The sequence below is a fragment of the Festucalex cinctus genome, chromosome 2, assembly GCF_051991245.1.
Source record: "Festucalex cinctus isolate MCC-2025b chromosome 2, RoL_Fcin_1.0, whole genome shotgun sequence".
In the NCBI taxonomy this organism is placed as follows: Eukaryota; Metazoa; Chordata; class Actinopteri; order Syngnathiformes; family Syngnathidae; genus Festucalex; species Festucalex cinctus.
Genome location: NC_135412.1, coordinates 30,174,583 through 30,194,195, shown reverse-complemented (window position 1 = coordinate 30,194,195; position 19,613 = coordinate 30,174,583). Strand labels below are relative to the sequence as shown.

Genomic DNA, 19,613 nt, shown 5'->3' with positions numbered 1-19,613 from the left:
TTTAGGGCGCTGCACGATAGAAACGTGCACGCCTTCTCGTCGAGAGCATATTAGCTTAGCGGTCGATTAGCATCACAAACTCACATGAATTTGATGGCGAATTACCGGTCACGGTAAAATAAACACCGCAGATTGTTGATCTTGGCCAAACAATACGCGAACCCTTCAGTATTAACCAACCACCATCTGTTTTGTTTTTTTTCCCCCTCATAAGGAGTGGAGTGCGTGTAATGAACTTTTGTTCACCTCCAACCACACGAGCTGCTTATATGTTTACGGCAACAGTTTTCCTGCACGATTTGCAAACGATTGTTCTTTGGTTGTTGTTTTCTTTTTTAGTATTGTATCTGACCTCTTTTAGCAACAGCCTCCACACGACGAAGCTCACTCCCACTTTGTCGCGACAGAACTGGCTGCAGCTCTTGCAGCCTCACACGCTCCTACATTGTTTTTTGTGCAGCAGCGAACGACGCGTGTACGTCCAAGTTGACACGAAGATGTATAATGTTACGCATTACGTCATCACGTCAATTTCACGATATGTCACATTTTTATCACCTAAAAAAATACACCGGTAATATCGCAGATGATATTTTTTGGAACATCCCTACAGCTGTTGTTACATTACATTAATGAATATTGCCACTTCTCATATAATCATACAGACAGATATACATTACTCTATACTCTTCATTGAGACGTTATTAGAAATCCCACTTGAGTTCCAGGCAGGACATTGCAGCTGAGGTTATGATTGGCTCCTGCTTGGTGTTGTAGCGTGCATATTTGTATATCATTTTTAATTTAATTTCAATTTTTTAAACCAGTCAGAAGAATTCATGCTTCTTTACCCTGATAACCCTTCAATAATCACAACTGCTACTACTTGATTCTTTGAATTTTTAGTAGGATATCGGAATACCAAAATATTCGATAGCTGCAGCCCTACTCTATTTTAGCTTTAAGTTGAATAAAGCTATTGTGTTCGTGTAAAATTGCAAACTCACCAAATGCTGGGTGTGACTTTGACCATAAAAAAGACCCAATTGTGTTGGTGTGGCTGCGCTAACAAAGACTGAATTCATCGCTGCCCAGCAGTGCTCTTTGTTTCTACTGTAAAACACCTGATTCAGCTTTATTGGTCACAAGAAGATGCATGACTTGAGTTCATGGGCTGGTTAAGATATATTTTAAGAAACTGGCTTCAGAAAGAGGGAAGGAGACGTCTACTTGGCTTCCTGTGATCTCTCTTTAGGCATCAAATACAGATGAATACTGTACATGGAAAGAATGACACCGGTCGTTTGAGCACAACTCAAATTATATTTGATAGACCACGAGGGAAAAAGGACAACATAGGCTTGTGTGAAGGAAAAGATTATGGCTTTCTTCTCATATCATCCTGACATTTGTGGTCTAATTGAACAGGTAAATTTAAAGCATACTGTCACAGCTCTTCTTCATTCACTTTAAATGATTTCTTCCTACTAATAGGTCTGCCTGTGGCACTGCACACCTGATTCTTTTTTATCTGCAGACAGCCGTGGTTTGGGCTGGCATTTTTCTTGATGAGATATGAAACCGCAGCTCAGAGGGGGAATCGACAGAGTGTTCAGTGGAATAATAAATGATGATGCGTCACTCCCTGGCTCAGACGATGTGACAAAACTAAGCATGTGTGTGTAGGTGAGTGTCAGAGATCAAAGTGTGGGGGCGGCACACCCTTTTTGGATTGAAATCTTCTCAAGAAAGGAAGTATATAGTCACTACTTGCTAACTGGTACAAACTTGGGGTAAAAGCGAAAAAAAAATTACAGCTCTGCGCATCTCTTGTACAGCTGACTTTTTTTTTTTAAACAATGAGGAGAGAAGTGTTGTCGTTATTGTTGCAGTCAAAAAAAGAAAAGAAAAAAAATCTTCATTATCCTATGTTGTGTCAAAAGTATAGGAGAATGCAGCTTTTACAACAAAGTATTTCTCCTTAAAATGATATGAAATTAATTGCAATTTCCTGGAATCTTTTTCTCATTTTCTTCATGAAATAAAATACACGTTTTCTATTGAATAAACAATAAAAGGACATGTTAAAAATTAAATAAAACACAAATATCCAGTGGCCAAATAAACAAATAAATACCACTGAAAATATCTGGTAGTATAGCCACTTCTTTTTCATGGAAAACACTTATTGGAGGTTTGTGCCTGTTTTTTTTTTTTTCTCCCCAGAATTAGGATTATGGCTAGGGATGGGCGAGGACCGATACCAGGAATTGGTATCGGGCTGATAAGGGCTGATAATATAGTGAACTGCATCCCGTCAGTCCTTTCAAATGTCCATTAAGATGCAATTTCTTATTAATGCTTAGAGTGCATTATTAATGTGTTGCTATACCAACAATTATACATTTATTTGCTAACTCAATTTCTGCATGGCTGACAGTGATTTTTCTCTCTATAAACATCCATATGCACATTAAAATGCAATTTATATAAATATATGTATACAGTATTTTTAAGGTTTATATTGATGCTTAAGGGTGCATTATTAGTGTGTGGCTACCAAAATGTATACGTTTATTTACTTTGGGTGGGATAATGACTTTGTCCATTCTGGTTTTCCATGCATATACTTAGTTTCAAAATTTACATTTAACTGAGAAAAACATAAATGCTATTATTCTGTAAATTAATAAGATGTGTTTTTCCTATGAACGCAATACTGGTAACACAGTGTATTTATTAATATCGGCTGTTATGAAATACTTGTGTTAAGATTCTTTTTGCCATATTGGCCAGCCCTATTTTCCAATTTCATAGTATCATGCTTAACGGTTAATAGTTGAATCTGAATTATTTTGCGCTTCAGTTTGTTTCGAGCAAAGACTAACACTCAGGAAGATAAAAGGTCTTTGTTTATACTTAACAGCCTTTTTTTTTAATAGAAACTTTATGCATCAAAACTACTACTAGTGGTACTTGGTATCAGTATTGGTAAGTACTCAAGAGTTGAGTACTGATATTGGTCTGAAAAATTGTGGTATTGAACATCAGTAATTATGTATATTTATTTCTCAATGCATTTATAAGTATATCCTAATACAATCACCACTGTTCTGACTTCTTGATGTTGTAGTAGCGTGATGATGAAGATGATGTAGCGTGATTTTATTTCCTTGTTGGTCTTCATTGGAACATGGGGAGAAACGTGACTCTCATCTTCTAAGAGTATATACTTGAGAGGAATTGGGATGCTAATTGGTCAGGGCGTGTTAATCCAACGTTTGTGTGTTTAAATGCATTTTATGTCTGGTTTCAATCGATAAAGTTTAAATCAAGTGGCACAGACCCAAAAGTACAACATGAGTCGCCCTCATTCACTCTGAACGGTCAGTCACAGATGATCAACTCATACAATGGGAGTTGTAATTTAAAAACAAATATATACAATATTCCTCACAGCAAAGCAAGTGTCACACAGTGTGATTTCATATATACAAAACGTGGCAGGTGCCGCACAGAGAACCTCGCCCAACCCCCCTCATTGAGTGCTGCACCTCAGTGGCCTCACAGATGAGTAACATTGAGTAAGCGCTGCTATCTCAATGAAAGAATAAAAAGACGGGAAAAAAGGTGCACTCTCTCTCCTGAGAACAAGAGAGACATCTCACAAAACTCAAAGTCTGCGTTGATGATGAGACGGGAGATTTTACCATAGGTGCACTTGAACGTCTGAGTAAGATTAATGTAACATAAAAGCGAGTTCACGATTACACCGACACAAAGCGGCGCAAACTAGTTCTGCTCCAGTCATTAATCAAAAAGGCATTACCACTGGGAACACTGTTATAATCTAGCTGTTCAAATCAGGTACAATTAGGACGAGAACTTTTCTTTCTAAAAGACAAATTGGCCCATTATTGCGAGACAAATCTCACCATATTCACCTGCAATCTGCAGCCAAGACACACTAGCACTGGGGTTACAAAAGCAATTAGGAGGCTATGTTAAAATGTGAGTCAAATCCATCAGATAGGTTTTTAAAGGGGAACTAAACCTCTAACATTTTAAAGCAGAATACATTGTATGGGCCATTACTTGTCAAAACATGGTACTTGGATTCAAATTGAGTTCGTAGAAAAATAATTAAATATAATCATTAAATCAACATAATGGAAGCACCGTGTTTGATGAAATGTATTGCGTACTTATAATGGATTAAACAACAAATGAGGAACTTGATTGTGTGGAAGTTCAGGGATAATGCCTTTTTGTACCACAGTTTATGGACCCAAGTCTTGGATCACAACTGAAAGAACAGAAAAACAACACACACAAAAAAAATGATTCACACATCCTCTGTTCAGGAATCAGAATCCAGCTTCTTAGAAGTGTAAAAGAAAAAAAAAAAAAATCAATCAGCTATCGACCAATGTAAATGCACCATAGAGGCAGATTTACTTTTTTTTTTTTCCCTACTTTTTCAGTGTTTCACTCTAACGAAAATACACTGGCCAATAAACTGTACATTAGGGGTGTGCTCAAAAAATCGATACGGCAACATATCGTTGCGGGCCTCATTACAATACACGTATCGATACGTAGGTGTCAGAATCGATATTGCTCATTAACTTTAAATAGGCAGTTAACGTTTGCCTTTGCAGCTTGCATTGTACCTAAAAAAAATAAAAACCAGTAGCGTAATAGCTCACCAGTGATTGGACACTGTGTCTTGCTAAGAAAATGAAACCAGAGGAGGAATATCAACATTTATTTACTTATAAACTTAACACGGCACGTGTCTTAATGTACCAATTTTCCTATATTTTGTTTAAAAATGAAATAGAATTTGTTACATGAAAAAAAAGTGCTGTTTTTATTTCCCCAAATATTTCAAATAAGCACATTTTAGAGCTGTAATTTTAATAATTTGATATTTTTGCTCATTTTGGCTCATGCCTATTCATAAATGTTCCCGGAGTGTCTGTGAAAACTGCTCCTTGCTCTGCAGTGCGTGCACATTTAGACCAGGTATGCCGCTAGGTGGTAAACCAGAAGAGTTGCTAACCAAAATATTTTTGTCAGTCGGCATAACAAACATATTCTTTCGGTATTCATATGACTGTTTTTTTTTTTTAATAAAATGCAAGAAAATTAATGTAATATATCACGATACGTATCGCCTTGAAGCTCAAGTATTGGGATACATATTGCGATACGTATCGTATCGTGACACCTGTATCGTGATACGTATCGTATCGCGAGGTTGGCGGCAATACACAGCCCTACTGTACATGTCGACCAAAACTACAGTCAGAGCATGTACATTAAATAGGCTTTTGTATGGTGAGTTCGATGTATTTAGAAGTTAAATAAGGAAATGAATGTCAAGGTTGACCAGTGGAGCCGCTGAACAAACTTGAAATTCATTTCCTTATGACAGTCACACCGTTTTTTTTTCTATGCATTTTGGGCATGTGTGCATGTGAGTGGTTTGATTGTGCAATGTTATTGAATGGACATGTGTCACTGGAAAATACATGTAAATAAATAGTGTTGACATGGACATATAGGCAGACCTTTGCAAGAGGGGAACTTAGACCTGCAGTATGAACCCAGCCTTAAAAGGCGGCCACGTTGTTTTGAAAAGCTTCCGTAGGAATGATCAAAAGGGCTTGACTGGTTCACTTTTTTTTTTTCTTGCAACTCTCTAAAATATTCAAGAATGGTACGCCTTTGAAATAAGCTCAGACAAAATATTACATGTGAATGACAAAGTGAAACTCCCAACGTTCCCCTCATCTGGTGCACATAGTGCACCAGCGAGTTTGCTGTGTTCTTCTACTATTTTGAAGAGGGATGAGCCATTTCAAGCTTAAAGGGACAGTCATGTGAAAAATCAACTTTTTGGAGCTTTTAGCCATGTTAAAATGATAAACTTGAAGTGGTGTTTTCCTCCACTCGCACCTCTATGAGAAATTCTAGGTCATTCTGCTCTCCAAGCACCACCCCCTCCCAACCTGAGAAAACGAGCGGGTGCTGACTTTGTGACGTCATTAGGTCTCCTCCCCTCCCCCTCCAAGATTTCTTGCGGCAAAGAGCAGTTTTGTTTCAAATGTTTATTAAAGAATTGATGGCTTGCATGGCCATTCAGAGGAGTGTGCAAACTCAGAGCTCCAACAGCAGACTGCAATCGGCTCGCCGGGGGTGCGGCAACCACACGGGGAGAGGTGGGGTTGTACTGAACGGGGCGATTTATATCTACGTTAAAAAACTAACAAGCAAAACACCCAATGTTTCATCAAAAAAATAATACATGGCTATGGTGTCGATAATCTTGCCAGCAAGATGAATTCTCACGGTATTTGTGAGTTCACAAACTCCGTAGAATACATCTTGTACTGCTCCCGCTGATACTTTTTCAGCCGACCTTTTTTAGGTCGGACCAATCAGGCGTTGTTTTGGGTGGGACGAAACCAATAAGCGCCGAAGGTGGGGGTAGGGGGAGGGGGGACAAACAAACCTAACAGACGAATGGACGCTGCAATTAATTCTGTTCTTGCAGAATTACTCAGTTCCCTTGTTGAATTTGAACATCAAGAGGCGCTTTGTGCATTTTTATCTCAGAAATATGTTAGTGTTTTGGTTAAAGACTTTCTACATACTGATATATTAACCAGTATAAAAACACAACAAATGTGTTTAAGATGTTGGTTTAAACAGCAGGAGCGTCCATGTGATGCCTCCAAGGGGAATGTGATCCTCTTCGATGTAGTACCCTCCGCAGCAACTGCGACGGCCTCAATTAGCCCATTGAGCCCTACCGGTGAAGAGAGAGAGAAGAGAAGCCCGGCCAAAATCCAGATGTTAGGCAGTGAGGCAAGGCAAGAGAATAATTGCAGACTCGGCAAGATATAACAAAACACCAGAGTGTAGAAAGGAGTTATAAACATTTCTACAGAGGCAGCTGCTGTAATTTCAATGGGTAGTGCATTCCAGAATACCTGTGCCTGAAAAGGGAAAATCTAGAACCTGCAGACGTTTTTTTTTTTTGTTTGTTTTTTAAATCTCTTGGAGTTCCTAAAAGACCGACATATTGTCAGCGTAATGCTCCAAATGGAACATAAGACACTACTAAGTAAGCATGATAGGAAGGTGCTAAGCCATGTAATATTTTATGGTCGCCGAACCCTTCGAGTCACATCTCAGGTTAAACCAAACAATGGTCAGTGTAAGGAGAATTTGATCCAACCTTTAAAGTGTCTTGTTGCAGCATTTCGTACTAACTGCAGACTTTTAATTCTAGAGATGGGAAGACCAGGAAGAAGCATAAATGTAAGTCAAGGCGACATGTAACAAATGACTGGTGTGTCACACATGGATGGAATGGGCTGTATTGCGAAGAGTGGAAAACAAACCCCCGATAGTTCTAGCAATGTTCTTAATATGTAGTTGTAGGGAGAGAGTTGAGTTAAATATAACAACAAGATTTTTGTCTGTGTCTCTTGCACTTGCCACAATAAATTTGAACTTACTTAAAACTTGAGATTTACTTATGACTTGCACAAACTCCCACCTCTAGTATAAACAATTGTATTTGCTTCCTCTTTTTGAGCCTATCATTAAACCCAGATATTATTTGTGGTCTCTGCAACAGTGAACAGCGATGGTGAAATGTTACACACTCCTTGCGTGAGCCTATCCCCTTGGCTTCAAGATCATTTAAGGAATGTTGCGGACAATCTGTCACTGCCACTTACTCACCCACCGCTGCTCGCAGTACACGCTTGATGCACGTAGTGTGTTCTTCAGTCTCAAACAGTACGACAGAGTGGTGATTTATGTGCGTTCGCACAGATGTACGCGTTTGCCTGTTAACGTTTCAGTTTGTCAGCTGTGCAATCTTGGAGTCGATAACAGCAATATTTTCTGCATCAATGAGCATGGCTGTTTTTGGCAGTTTGTGTTGATATTATTGGCAGCCGTGCAAAATAGAGTCCATAATATATCCATTTTATATAACTCTGGTTCATACTGAGAAGGTGTTGTTAAAAGTGTGTTGACCTACATCAAAGGAAACGTTCTGATTGTATTATTGCTTCTATAAATTAAATAAATAAATATAAATATAGCTCTATAAATAAAAGTTGGATCTCCAGACAGTGTTAAATTTTGATCAACCTCCAGTTATACAAGTTATACACTGCCGGTCCGTCCGTCCATCCATCCATCCATCCATCCATCCATCCATCCATCCATCCATTCATTCATTCATTCATTCATTCATTCATTCATTCATTCATTTTCTTGACCATTTATTCCTCACAAGGGTCGCGAGGGGGGGGTGCTGGAGCCTATCTCAGCTGGCTCTGGGCAGTAGGCGGGGTACACCCTGGACTGGTTGCCAGCCAATCACAGGGCACACAGAGACGAACAACCATCCACACTCACAAGCACACCTAGGGACAATTCGGAGCGCCCAATTAACCTGCCACACATGTCTTTGGAATGTGGGAGGAGACCGGAGTACCTGGAGAAGACCCACGCAGGCACGGGGAGAACATGCAAACTCCACCCAGGAAGGCCGGAGCCTGGACTCGAACCCGAGTCCTCAGAACTGGGAAGTGGACGTGCTAACCACTCGTTGCCCTCTGCTGGTTCATTCCATTCCAAATTAGTTAAAATGGTTGAACACTGTAAACTGTAATTTACAGTGGGGTTTAATTCATTTCGTGTGCAACTGTAAATCCACTGTCCCCAACTTTTCATTATTGCTATTATAAAGCCCGTACCTCACTGGGTGTCTCAGGGTTAAAGCTCGCACCTCACTGAGCGGCACATGTACAGAGTGTTGGTTTTTGGTTAGGGTTTTTTCAAGGTTGCAAAACATTGCAGACGTTCACTAGACAATCACAAACTGTTTTTATGCTCGCAAACAGTCTTGTCGCCATCCACTTTTAAACATGTTTGAAATGTCTTTGCGACAAGAAAAACTATGTTTCATAATGTCGCCACTTTCCATTGCCACGGTTGATTATGGGGATCTTGTTCTTTTGGTTATACTCATTTTTATTTTTATTTTTTTTCATCCTCTGAACACGGTTGAATTGGTAAAACAAATACATCGACTTTGGTTTTGTCTAGTCACAACTATTTCTCCCAAGCCTTCGGAGTCATTTTAATGTTCACTTGGCAAACTTCAGACAAGGCCTCTATACATTCTGTCCTGAGCAGGGGACATTTAAGGGCGCTAAAAGCTTTGTGTCCATTAAGGCAGAGTGTGTAACCAACTGCTTTTACTTGTCCAGTTGCATCAATTCAATGCCCTGTGAATGAAATGGCCTGGGTGAATGACAATATTCCAGGCAACTACTGTCTTGGTGACTGAGGTCCCAATTGTATTCAGATCATGAACAGGTTTCTTCCCTTATCTTTTTTAAATAAATAAAGAGGATTCCTGTTAGTAAACAGTACACTTGTTGTCACTGCCTTTAAAAACTGAAGAAGACCAATTCCGAAACCTTGGGGTGGTGCCAGATTCGGACCTGACTTTTAGCTTATTGATTGTTCTCACAGTGTTCTGACTGGACTCCCTCAAAGGCATTAAACAGCTGCAGCTCATTCAGAATGCTGCAGCTTGGGTTCTGATCAGAATAAAGGGATTCGAACATGCAGTGTGATTCCAGACCTAAAGGCTTTACGATGATTCCCAGTCATCTGTAAAATAGATTTTAAAATTATGCTACTGGTCTGTAAATCGCTGAATGGTTTCAATTCTGAATACTGTACATGGAAGAAATGCTGATGGAAAATAAGCCCAGTAGAGACTTGAGACTTAAATTAATGGAGCCCAGAGCAAACATGGTGAAGCAGCGTTTAGCTATTATGCTACATGCAAATAGAATGAGCTGCCAATAATAGGATGGCAAGAAATTGTGTTTTATATCAACCTCAGTTTCTAGTTATCACTTTGTATTGGTGCGCTGTGCCTGCTTACAAAGTGTGGAAAGCTGTTCACTGTAGAAAGAGGCCCAAAATATCTTTGCAATAGCCTTTTTATTTGACCATTTCAAATGTCTTCTAATGATCAGATTAACACATTAGCTGTTCACATTGGGTACTCCTGCAAGCCTCTGTCTCTGTCTGCGGATGTGACATCATGCTCGCATTGTGTACGCGAAGAAGGGAGTGTGCACTTTCATTTTTCGGCCACATGTGGCAGTAGCGATAAAGTTGTATTGGATTGCAGTATTGGCTTGATTGTGATTGTGTACGTTTGTATGCTACATTAGCACCAATCAATTTGTGGGAGTCAGAATTCTGACAGTTGTAGAGGATCCAATATTCAATAAAATGTAACATTTTATGACTTTTAAATTGTGGCTGCTTTTGTCTGTTACCATGGTCCCTAAAAAAATGAAATGAAATGAAATAAAATAAGAGTGATAAAGCCATGAAGGAACTGTTAAAGGAATTTTTGTAAGTGAGTAAACTTAGAAATCCATCAGGGGCTTAAATAATTATTTCCCCTACTGTAATAAGCACGTTGTCTCAAATATTCACTTAAGTTTCATAAATGTTCCAGCTCCCATTCAGCAATAATCTATTAATCCCTCCGATTTAACAGAAAACTAAATTGCATCAAGTACAGTCGCCAGAGTGATGCAAATCTGCATCCTGATTTCTGTTGTAGTGCCCTTGAGCAAGAACCCGAATGCACCATCTGGGGAGGCAGCAGTGATAGGCATTGAGAAGTTTTCCACATGAAATGCCATTAAAAAAAAAAAAAAAAAAAAATCCTGAATCAAGAAGCTTTTATCCAGTTTGGTACCAAAATTTCTTGCACACTTTTTTTCTCTCCTACTAATGACTAGACTGACCCAAATAGAAAGCAAACTACCCTAGTAGACAATTTAATCCATCTGAAAGGCATGCTTTGGTCCGTAGGGGGAAGCATAAGCACCTGGAGGAAACTCACACAGACTTGGGCTGCATTAAGCCCGACAGTGTGTATGCATGAGGATGGCATCTAGAATATGTGTTTGAAATTGTTGCGATTGTGCTAGATAGTTGGCAAAAACAGAGACTGAAGAATTAGGTGTGTACTGTCTGTTGTTTCTGTCCAAAATATGACAATAATTTGTGAAAGTGAGTGGCTAGGTTTCTGGAGAAGATGCATTCAGTCAGAGACCCTTCAAATAAAATTAATCCGTCATTTCTGTGCTTTGATGATAGGTTAGGGGAACGTAGATCAACTAGTCAGTAAAGCACTTCACCTTTTGGTTGAGCTCTACACTGCAGTCTGATACAGCAACCACATTTTTGTGAATATCAAACTGTCTCACTTTGCATACACCTCTCTGTGAAGAAAACCGTGATAGCTATGAATAAAGCATGCATTTCTAGCTGCCTTTCCTTAGCGCAAAATCCAGCATATTTTTACAGAGCTTTGTTCCAGAGCCACATCCGTGTTGAGGTGATGCAGATTATACTAATGTATATTTCTCATTAATGCTTGGAAACCTTCCACTCTTGAGATGTGATGGCAAATTTGGCAAATGATAACCAGAACACCTCCTTGGAGGATCTGTCATTTGTATTCTGTATATATGCCAACTTTTACAGATTGTCCTTATTGTGCTCTGGATATCACTCAACGCTAACTCTTTATGCCCTGATTTTTCTGGATATTTACAAAAAAAGATCTTGGGTCACATTGCTTAAACAGGTTGAACATTCACAAAAAGTGTCAGTAAATAATTGGTAGGTTCTGCCGGTAGGCTCCAATAAAGCAGTGTTCACGCATTACGCTGTGGAAGCTAGCAGAGTTTAATGATTTGAGGCTAACCCCAATTGCCGATAATCGACAACCTAACCAGCGATACAAAGATTGCATCCAGTACAGACAACTACTGCGTGCTTACAGACACTGCAGTCATCATAAAATACCAATCATCATGACACTTTACGGCACATGTGTCAATAGGAGGATCCTTTGTTGACAAATTTTGGCGCATGTGCGGTTGATTGAGTGGCAGAAAATAATAGCGGGCTGAGCCGCGCTGTATAGATGTGACGTACAACAATAAACATAGTGGGCGAAATCACCAGTTAATTTAAGCACTTTGACAGCCGATGGACAGGAGCGTGGAGGGGTACAGAGAAGCATAAAATATGTATTGGTGACCAAATTGAAATTATTCAAAGCCCATATGACATGTGGGATGATGATAAACATTGGTCCGACTCACTTGTTTCTTGGCCACACGGAACATGGAACATTTACTCTTATTTAATACAAAGCCCTGTGCAAAGCTGGGTCATTATTCTTCATTGATAAGTTTCTTTTGTGGTGCCGAAGGAAAGGAGGCGCACGGGGGTATGACATTACAGTTAAATTTGTGGAAGTACGTCACTCCAAAACTAACCCCCCTGAAACACTCAACAATCATTAGTTCCATGAGGGAATTATGTCAACAAGTACCACATCTTATTCTTTATTTATTTTTGGAAATGCATTGACTTTAGTCCAGTGTCACTGGTCCCGTGACGTAAGAATTTCAATGGCATCTGGTCTCTGGCGAACAACTGAGTATCAGAGTTTACACAATTCTTTTCAAATCCAGTCTTGGCGAAACATTCAGTCATGTTATGTAGCATTGTAGCACCTTTAGCTGTCAGGATAGAACTTACAACTTGGGTTGCCAACTCCTTGAAAAATAAATAAGAGACACCTCATCGATAAGGACGGCCGACCCGATTACCTTCAACCGTGCGTGTTTATTTTTTTTTTATTTTTTTTTTTTATGTAGTTAAAACAATTTTTCACTATTTAAACCTAAGTTGAATAGGAAGCATATTTTTGAATGATATTAATGCATGGAAAAGTTATCCAGAAATTTACTTTAATACAAACTAACAAAACTTATCAAAATAAATATCTCTCAAACAAAAAACCTTTCCTGCTTCACTTAAAAATATATACATTAATATAAAACACTAAGTAATAAGTAGAAAATTCATCCTGTAACTTAAATTAAGCCCAATGTCACATTATGTGGAGATTATTTTACCATTTATATTTTATAATCATCATTCAGTGCTCTGATCAGTCAACCTTTAGAGCACAGTCAGAATAGTTATTGCTTAAACCAGGGGTGGCGAGATCCAGTCCTCGAGGGCCGCAGTCCTGCAGGTTTTGGATGTTTCCCTTCTTCAACACAGCTGATTCATGATCAGCTCATCAGCAAGCTCTGCAGAAACCTGATAACGAGCCTGTTAATTGGAATCAGCTGCGCTTCGAGTAGGGAAATCTATAAAACCTGCAGGACTCCGGCCCTCGAGGACCGCAGTTTGCCACCCCTGGCTTAAACCATGCTTACATTGTGATAGACATGGGCTACCTCTGCAGCGATCACCTCTAAATTAGGGGAATTTTTTTTTAACTGTATATATTTATATTGTCGTATATCATTTGCCTAAATTAGAAATATATATATTTTTTTACTGTTATATATTTATAAAGTGTCATATCAACTGCATGTACAGAAAACATTATACATATGTTTTAACTTGTAACCAGTGTAAGTCGGTTTATTTATCTACTATTTATCAATGATTACTCTTATATATTATCTATTTTAACGTACTTGTCAATCAATTTTATTTGTTTATAACACCCAAACAATATTATGTTTTCCATACAACGCTGACATTTATTGTACATTTCCATATTAAGCTTGATCAGCGGGTTAAAGAATAATTTTTTACATACCATATTTATCGCTGGCGTTGCCTGGTGGGCAACATTTTTTTCTTGGGCTCCCAAGTTTTGTTGTACCTAATTGTATTCGGTATGTGTCGACCAGTGGAAGCATGTTGCTTGAGATCAGTCAGCCCACCATTTCCTATGGTAAAAGTACCCCAACCGCCAGTATGGTGCCTTTGAGGGATGTTTTCTTTTTTTTTTTTTTTTTTTTATTTTTTTTTATTTTTTTTATTTTTTTTTTTAAAGAGCTCAGAATTGTTCATTCGGTAGTCTTACCGATTCAACGTCTTGTCATCATTGCTCTTTTTTTTTTTTTTTTTTTTTTTTATTTGTGTGTATGTGTGCGTGCGTTTGCGTGCGTGCGTGCGTTTGCGTGCGTGCGCGTGCGTGCGCGCGCGTGCGTGCAAATACGTATAAATTTATACTCATTCATTCACCTAAAACCTTATAAATATCCCATTACCCTTCGCCTTAACCAGGTACTTCAGAATCTTGCCAGAGTCGTGAGGTTTAAATGGTCAGGAGACCAGAGAAAAGGTCAGAAAAAAAAAAGAAATAAAGAGAAAAGAAAGGTAAATCAAAGTGAAATCCAGCACCGACCAAACACTTCCTGCCTTCCCCATGATTACAAAATCAAAGTCTTACGCCAACCCCGGAAGCCTCTAAATTCCAGCAAATTTAGCGAGATCTCAAGAGCCCAGAGGAAAAACTAAAGAGAGGAAGGAGGGAAGGATCGAAAAGGCAGAGTGAGATCCATAGAAGCCAGTACATCCAATCCATCAAGGTGAAGTCCAGCACCAACAAGACCCCTCCTGCGTGGTTACAAAACCAGAGTCTTATGCCAACCCCAGAAACCTCATACTTCTAATAAATTAAGATCTCAAGTGACCAGAGGAAAAACTAAAGAGAGGAAGGAGGGAAGGATAGATAAAGCAAAGTGAGAACCACAGACACCAGCACCAACTGATTCAAGTGGCTGTGGGAGGGAGAGGGTACTTCTGTTGAGTTTCAGTAGATGCTGGTGCGACGGATCTGGCATGCATAAGGACCACCACCAAAGAAAGAAGCCGTCAACCGCGGTCCAGCAAAGCGAGCACTCCCCCCCCCACCCCCCCCACCCCCCCGGGAATCCCCAGGCCGCGGCAGCACCAAGGCCAGCCCCAAGCCACCCGAGCGGACACCGGTCGGCGAGCCGACCCAGACACCCGGAACACCCCCGCCCCAGCCCCGGCCCACACCCCCGAGCCCAAGGCCGCAGAACGAGGCCCAGCGGGCCCCCACAGCGCCCCACCGGTCCCCAGCCCCCATCCCCCCACGACCCCCCCGCACCCCACCCAAACCCGCCATCCACCACGACCCAGGCCCCACCACCCCCGACCCCCAAACCCCCGAACACACCCCGACCCCCAGCACCCAACCCCCCACCCACCCATACCTCCACCCCCCCCCAAACAAGCCGCCCCCCCCCCCCCGACGGCCGCCACCCCCCCCGCGAACCCGGCCCCCCGCGAGAACCCCCCCCCCCCCCCCCCCCCCCCCCGGAAACCGGCACCGGGCAGCAGCGCAGAGAGGGAATATGTGCCCACCCCACCTCCAGCCGCGCGAGATTTGCACAGCGGCGGGATGGGGGAAGCAGAGGAGGAAGCACCAGGGGAGAAGGCGGAACACCAGAACACCGAGCCCGGTGGGGAGAGGCCCCGGTCGTCACGCCAGAGTACTAGTGACACCTAACCCTGTTACTGAGTCCGCCAGCTCGCCGACTGGCGAGCTCTACCCTTACACCGTGAATGTGGCCCCACCCAGTGTATATACAAGTGTGTGCGTGTGGTGCATTAAAATTGGGAGCAGGTGAGTCGGAGCAGAGGGAAAAAAATTTCCCCTACTCCGACACACCCGTATCTCCCCCAAAAAAATGAATATGTATATGTGTGGTGCATTAAAAAAGGGAATGGAGGGACAAAGTGGTGGGGCAGGGACACAAATGGGGGGGACCACAGCGCTGCCAGGCACTGCAGTCCATCCCCTCTGATGGCTCCCCGCCCCAACTCACCCCTCCCCTTGGACGTGAGGTGCATTAAAATTGGAGGGGAGTTGAAGGGTGAAGACGGTGTTTCCACCCTTCCCCACCCCACCAAGAAATCCACCAGGTGGATGTTTTCTTACACTTTTTCAACCATCTGTTTTCTGCTTCCCAGTCCTCTCTCTGTGTTTTTGCAATCATTTCTGCCGCCAACGGTCGCGTTGCTGCTATTGCGCTATACAGTGTTCCCTCGTTTTCCGCTGGGGTTAGGTTCCAAAAAATACCCGCAATAAATGAAATCCGCGAAGTAGTTAGCTTTATGTTTTACAACTCTTATAAATGTTTTAAGGCTCTAAAATCCCCTACCACACAATTTAAACACTTTTCTCATTGAGGCATTTACATGTTCTCACATTTCTCTCTTGTTCAAACATTGATAATGTTCAAAACTTCCTAAATTTTATAAAATGGGTATATTACTGCAAAAAAATATGCAAAATTGCACTTAAAAAAAAAATCCGCGATACAGCGAGACCGCGAAAAGTGAATCGCGTTATAGCGAGGGGAGACTGTATACGCAAGCAATATTATGTCGACCAATAAGATGAGTGGATTCTGTATCGTCATACTAAATGAATGTGCTGTCAGTTCATTGGTCACAGAGCAGGAAGTCCTTGGAACGTAAGTTCTCACATAAGGGGCACTTTTGTTCATTAATTCCATTGACATTTTACAGACTATTTTTGACTCTCGCGGTATTACGAGACAAATGCGTCCCTTCACAACTCAATACGGAACGCGTACTTGTAGTTCTAAATACGGGACGATTCCGTATTTCAAGGGACGGTTGGCTACCCTACTTACAACTATAGTTACTGCGGACACAAGTGGCAAAACAGATTATTCGGAAGATGTGGACACTCAAGTACAAAACTAGGCACAAAAATACATTTTGTCTCATTTATAGCAATCCATAACACAATTCTGATAGTCGTTGCCTTTTGACCCTCTGTTCATAACGCCGGATGGCTTTTTCTTTAGCCTTCACGTTTAGCGATCCAGGATAGCCTATTTCAAGGCGAGGAACAAGTTATGGTGGCTATCGATGGTGCTTTGGAACACTTGAATAAGACCGTGAAAACAATATGACTCAGTGGATTTTATACTGCATAAACTCAATTTATTATTAGTATTTTTTAAATCCTCTCCAAATAACAAATCTATAGTCACAAGTACTTACCAGTAATAAAGTGAGCCTCACAAACCCTGTCAGCATCAGCCGAAATCCAGGCGTCAAGTTATACCCTCCTTATCTCTTGCAGCCATTTCTTTCATTTTTTTTGTGGCCCCTTTCGGTGGGAATGCGATACAACTTTTTATCAGGCCCCCGACGGGCCATACAATTGATGGTACAAGAATGAACCATCTGCTTCTCTTAATTCTCCTCCAAAAGTGCAAAACCATCGAACTCCATGTAAAACACTCAATTTCCTGTATTGCAAGGCGCGAAACATAAACAATACGTCACGCAGGATCCTCCTATATGCGGCGACAGCTTGTTGAAGCATATCTTAATGGTGAGTGATATTTTTCACATTTGTTTGTTAGCTGTACAAAACAGTATTCAAACTACACTACTAATTTTCCATACTCTTTAACAACTTTTAAAAAAAGCATACATTTCCTGTAAAAGTGAAATTCAAACAATTCAGGTAGTTGTAGACGTACCGGCCATTTTAACGTCTGAGTCATGGCTCTTGAAATGCCTACAATGACTCCGATGAGTTTTCATGTACTGTCTAAAAATGTAAACAAAGCCAATAGCGTAGGGCTGGTGGGGGCACCTTGCTTCAAATTGCAGTTTTAGTGGGTAGACCGCCTCCCCTAGGTCAACTGCACTCCTGCGAGAAATGTCAAGCTCATCAGATTGAAAATGGAAACGGTGCCTCTGTGTCCCATTTCCCTGCATTTGTTTTTGCTTTCAGCTCTGCCGTCTGCCTAATAGGCTTATGGAATAGTATAATTTTGTTGTCCTCCATCTTGTCCCCCCACACAGTGCTTGGTATTCGAGGATGCTCCCAACGGTGTGAGGGCGGCCTTGGCTGCAGGGATGCAGGTGGTGATGGTTCCAGATGAGAACTTGGACCCAGCTCTGACTCAGGAAGCTACGCTGAAGCTGAAGAGCATGGAGGAATTTGAACCGCAGCTCTTTGGCCTACCAGCGTTTAGCTGAACCTCAGGAACAAGAAATACCCAACAACACACAATTGTCTTATCATCTCATTGTGTCTTTGTGATCAGTTGTATTTTATGTCAAATGAGACGTCTCGAATTTTAAGTAATCGCTTCAAAGCTTTTGACTAAGACTATATGTCATATTTTACTCCCAATGACATTACTTTCCCAAAGTGTTCAACTCAAGGTCATCAGGTGTTTACGCAGTCTCGCTAATCCAGACCCAAAGAGGGATGAATTTATTTTGTCATAAATACATTACCAATCCGATCCAGAGCCCTGTTATAGTCAGCGGCCTGCACAACAATGTCACCCCACCCTCTGGTACGTAAGCCAAGTACTTGAATACTTTATTTTTACTTGAATTACGTACTTTTAATTGTACACAATTAGTTGGGACTCTGGAGTGTTTGCACACCTATCAAGCGGCAAATTAAACAAACCAAGTAAACCTTTTGTGAGCTGTCTTTTACTGAAAATGTCTTTGAACAAGCTGTTCTGAATTTTGCCTAACAACATCACAGTGTTGCTAATTTACATAATTCCGCACACACCGACTTCCTCTGCCATGACTTGACAACTAGGCTGGGTTTACAAGCAGCATTCATGGTCAAGCCACTGGACTAAAATGGCAAAGTCAAAAGGTAAGGTTAAATTTTGTTGCATGCATACATTAGCTTAGGTAAGGTAAGCAGCACATATTTGATTGCACAAGGAAGTTGTTGAGACCATGTGCAAGTAGGTAAGCACTATGCTTGCTGACAATAATTGCCAAGTGGACTTTTACAGTTTTGTGATGAAGTTGTCTCACTCGCTGTCTTAATGTGGAACATGCAAGCCCCTAGTTCAGCCGCGGGTTTAGATTGGGATCTCAAAATGCAGCCACCTTAGCTGACCTTCCTGACTGACTGCGGTTATGTCGGTGCCGTAGAAAAAGAACTCTACCGTGTTATACTGCAAATGTCCATTCAGAATACGACACATATTGCTCCCAGCCAATATAGGAGACATCGCCTTGTATCAGGCATTGTTTGGAAATATCAAGCAGTGTTAATTTTGACAAGAAATTTTATTTGAGTTTTTGTTGTAGTCTTTCGACTAAAATTAATTGAAATTTTAGTCATAATTTAGTCATCTGATTGTATTTTAATTCAATTCAATTCGAGAGCATTTTTAGTCAACAAAATTAAAAGCAGTTTTAGACGACAACATTGTCAATTTATGTTTTCCTTCAGCATTCATTTCAACTTTTATGCAGAAAATTATAAAACACTAATTTGTAACTGCAGTTTAACACGCAAGACAAAATTGTCAGTCAATTTAGTTATCATCATCGTCTCGAATGGCTTCTATTTTTTGGCTTTCGATTCATTTTCGTGTGAAGAAAAACTTTTGTGATGCAAAAATATGAAACATTTTTGTCACTGACATTAGCACTGATGTCCAGAGTTGTTTTATCCTCATTTCTTAAGCATTTTGATTCAATGACAGCATCTCTAAGCATTCATTCGCAATATCTAAGCCAAATGCAGTCTATATTTTTATTCTGCCATCATCTGAACAATATGTTTGTCAAAGTGGTTTGCATGACAG

General features: G+C 40.7%; 1 protein-coding gene across 1 annotated transcript in view; it reads left to right on the top strand.

Moving 5' to 3' along the window:
• pudp (pseudouridine 5'-phosphatase) overlaps positions 1-18,471 on the top strand; it is a 28,094-nt gene extending 9,623 nt beyond the window's left edge. Inside the window, exon 4 of the mRNA XM_077515403.1 lies at positions 17,842-18,471. Within this exon, the coding sequence (XP_077371529.1) occupies positions 17,842-18,018 (177 nt within the window). The 3' untranslated portion in view covers positions 18,019-18,471. The remainder of the gene's footprint in view (positions 1-17,841) is intronic.
• The last annotated feature ends 1,142 nt before the right edge of the window (positions 18,472-19,613 follow it).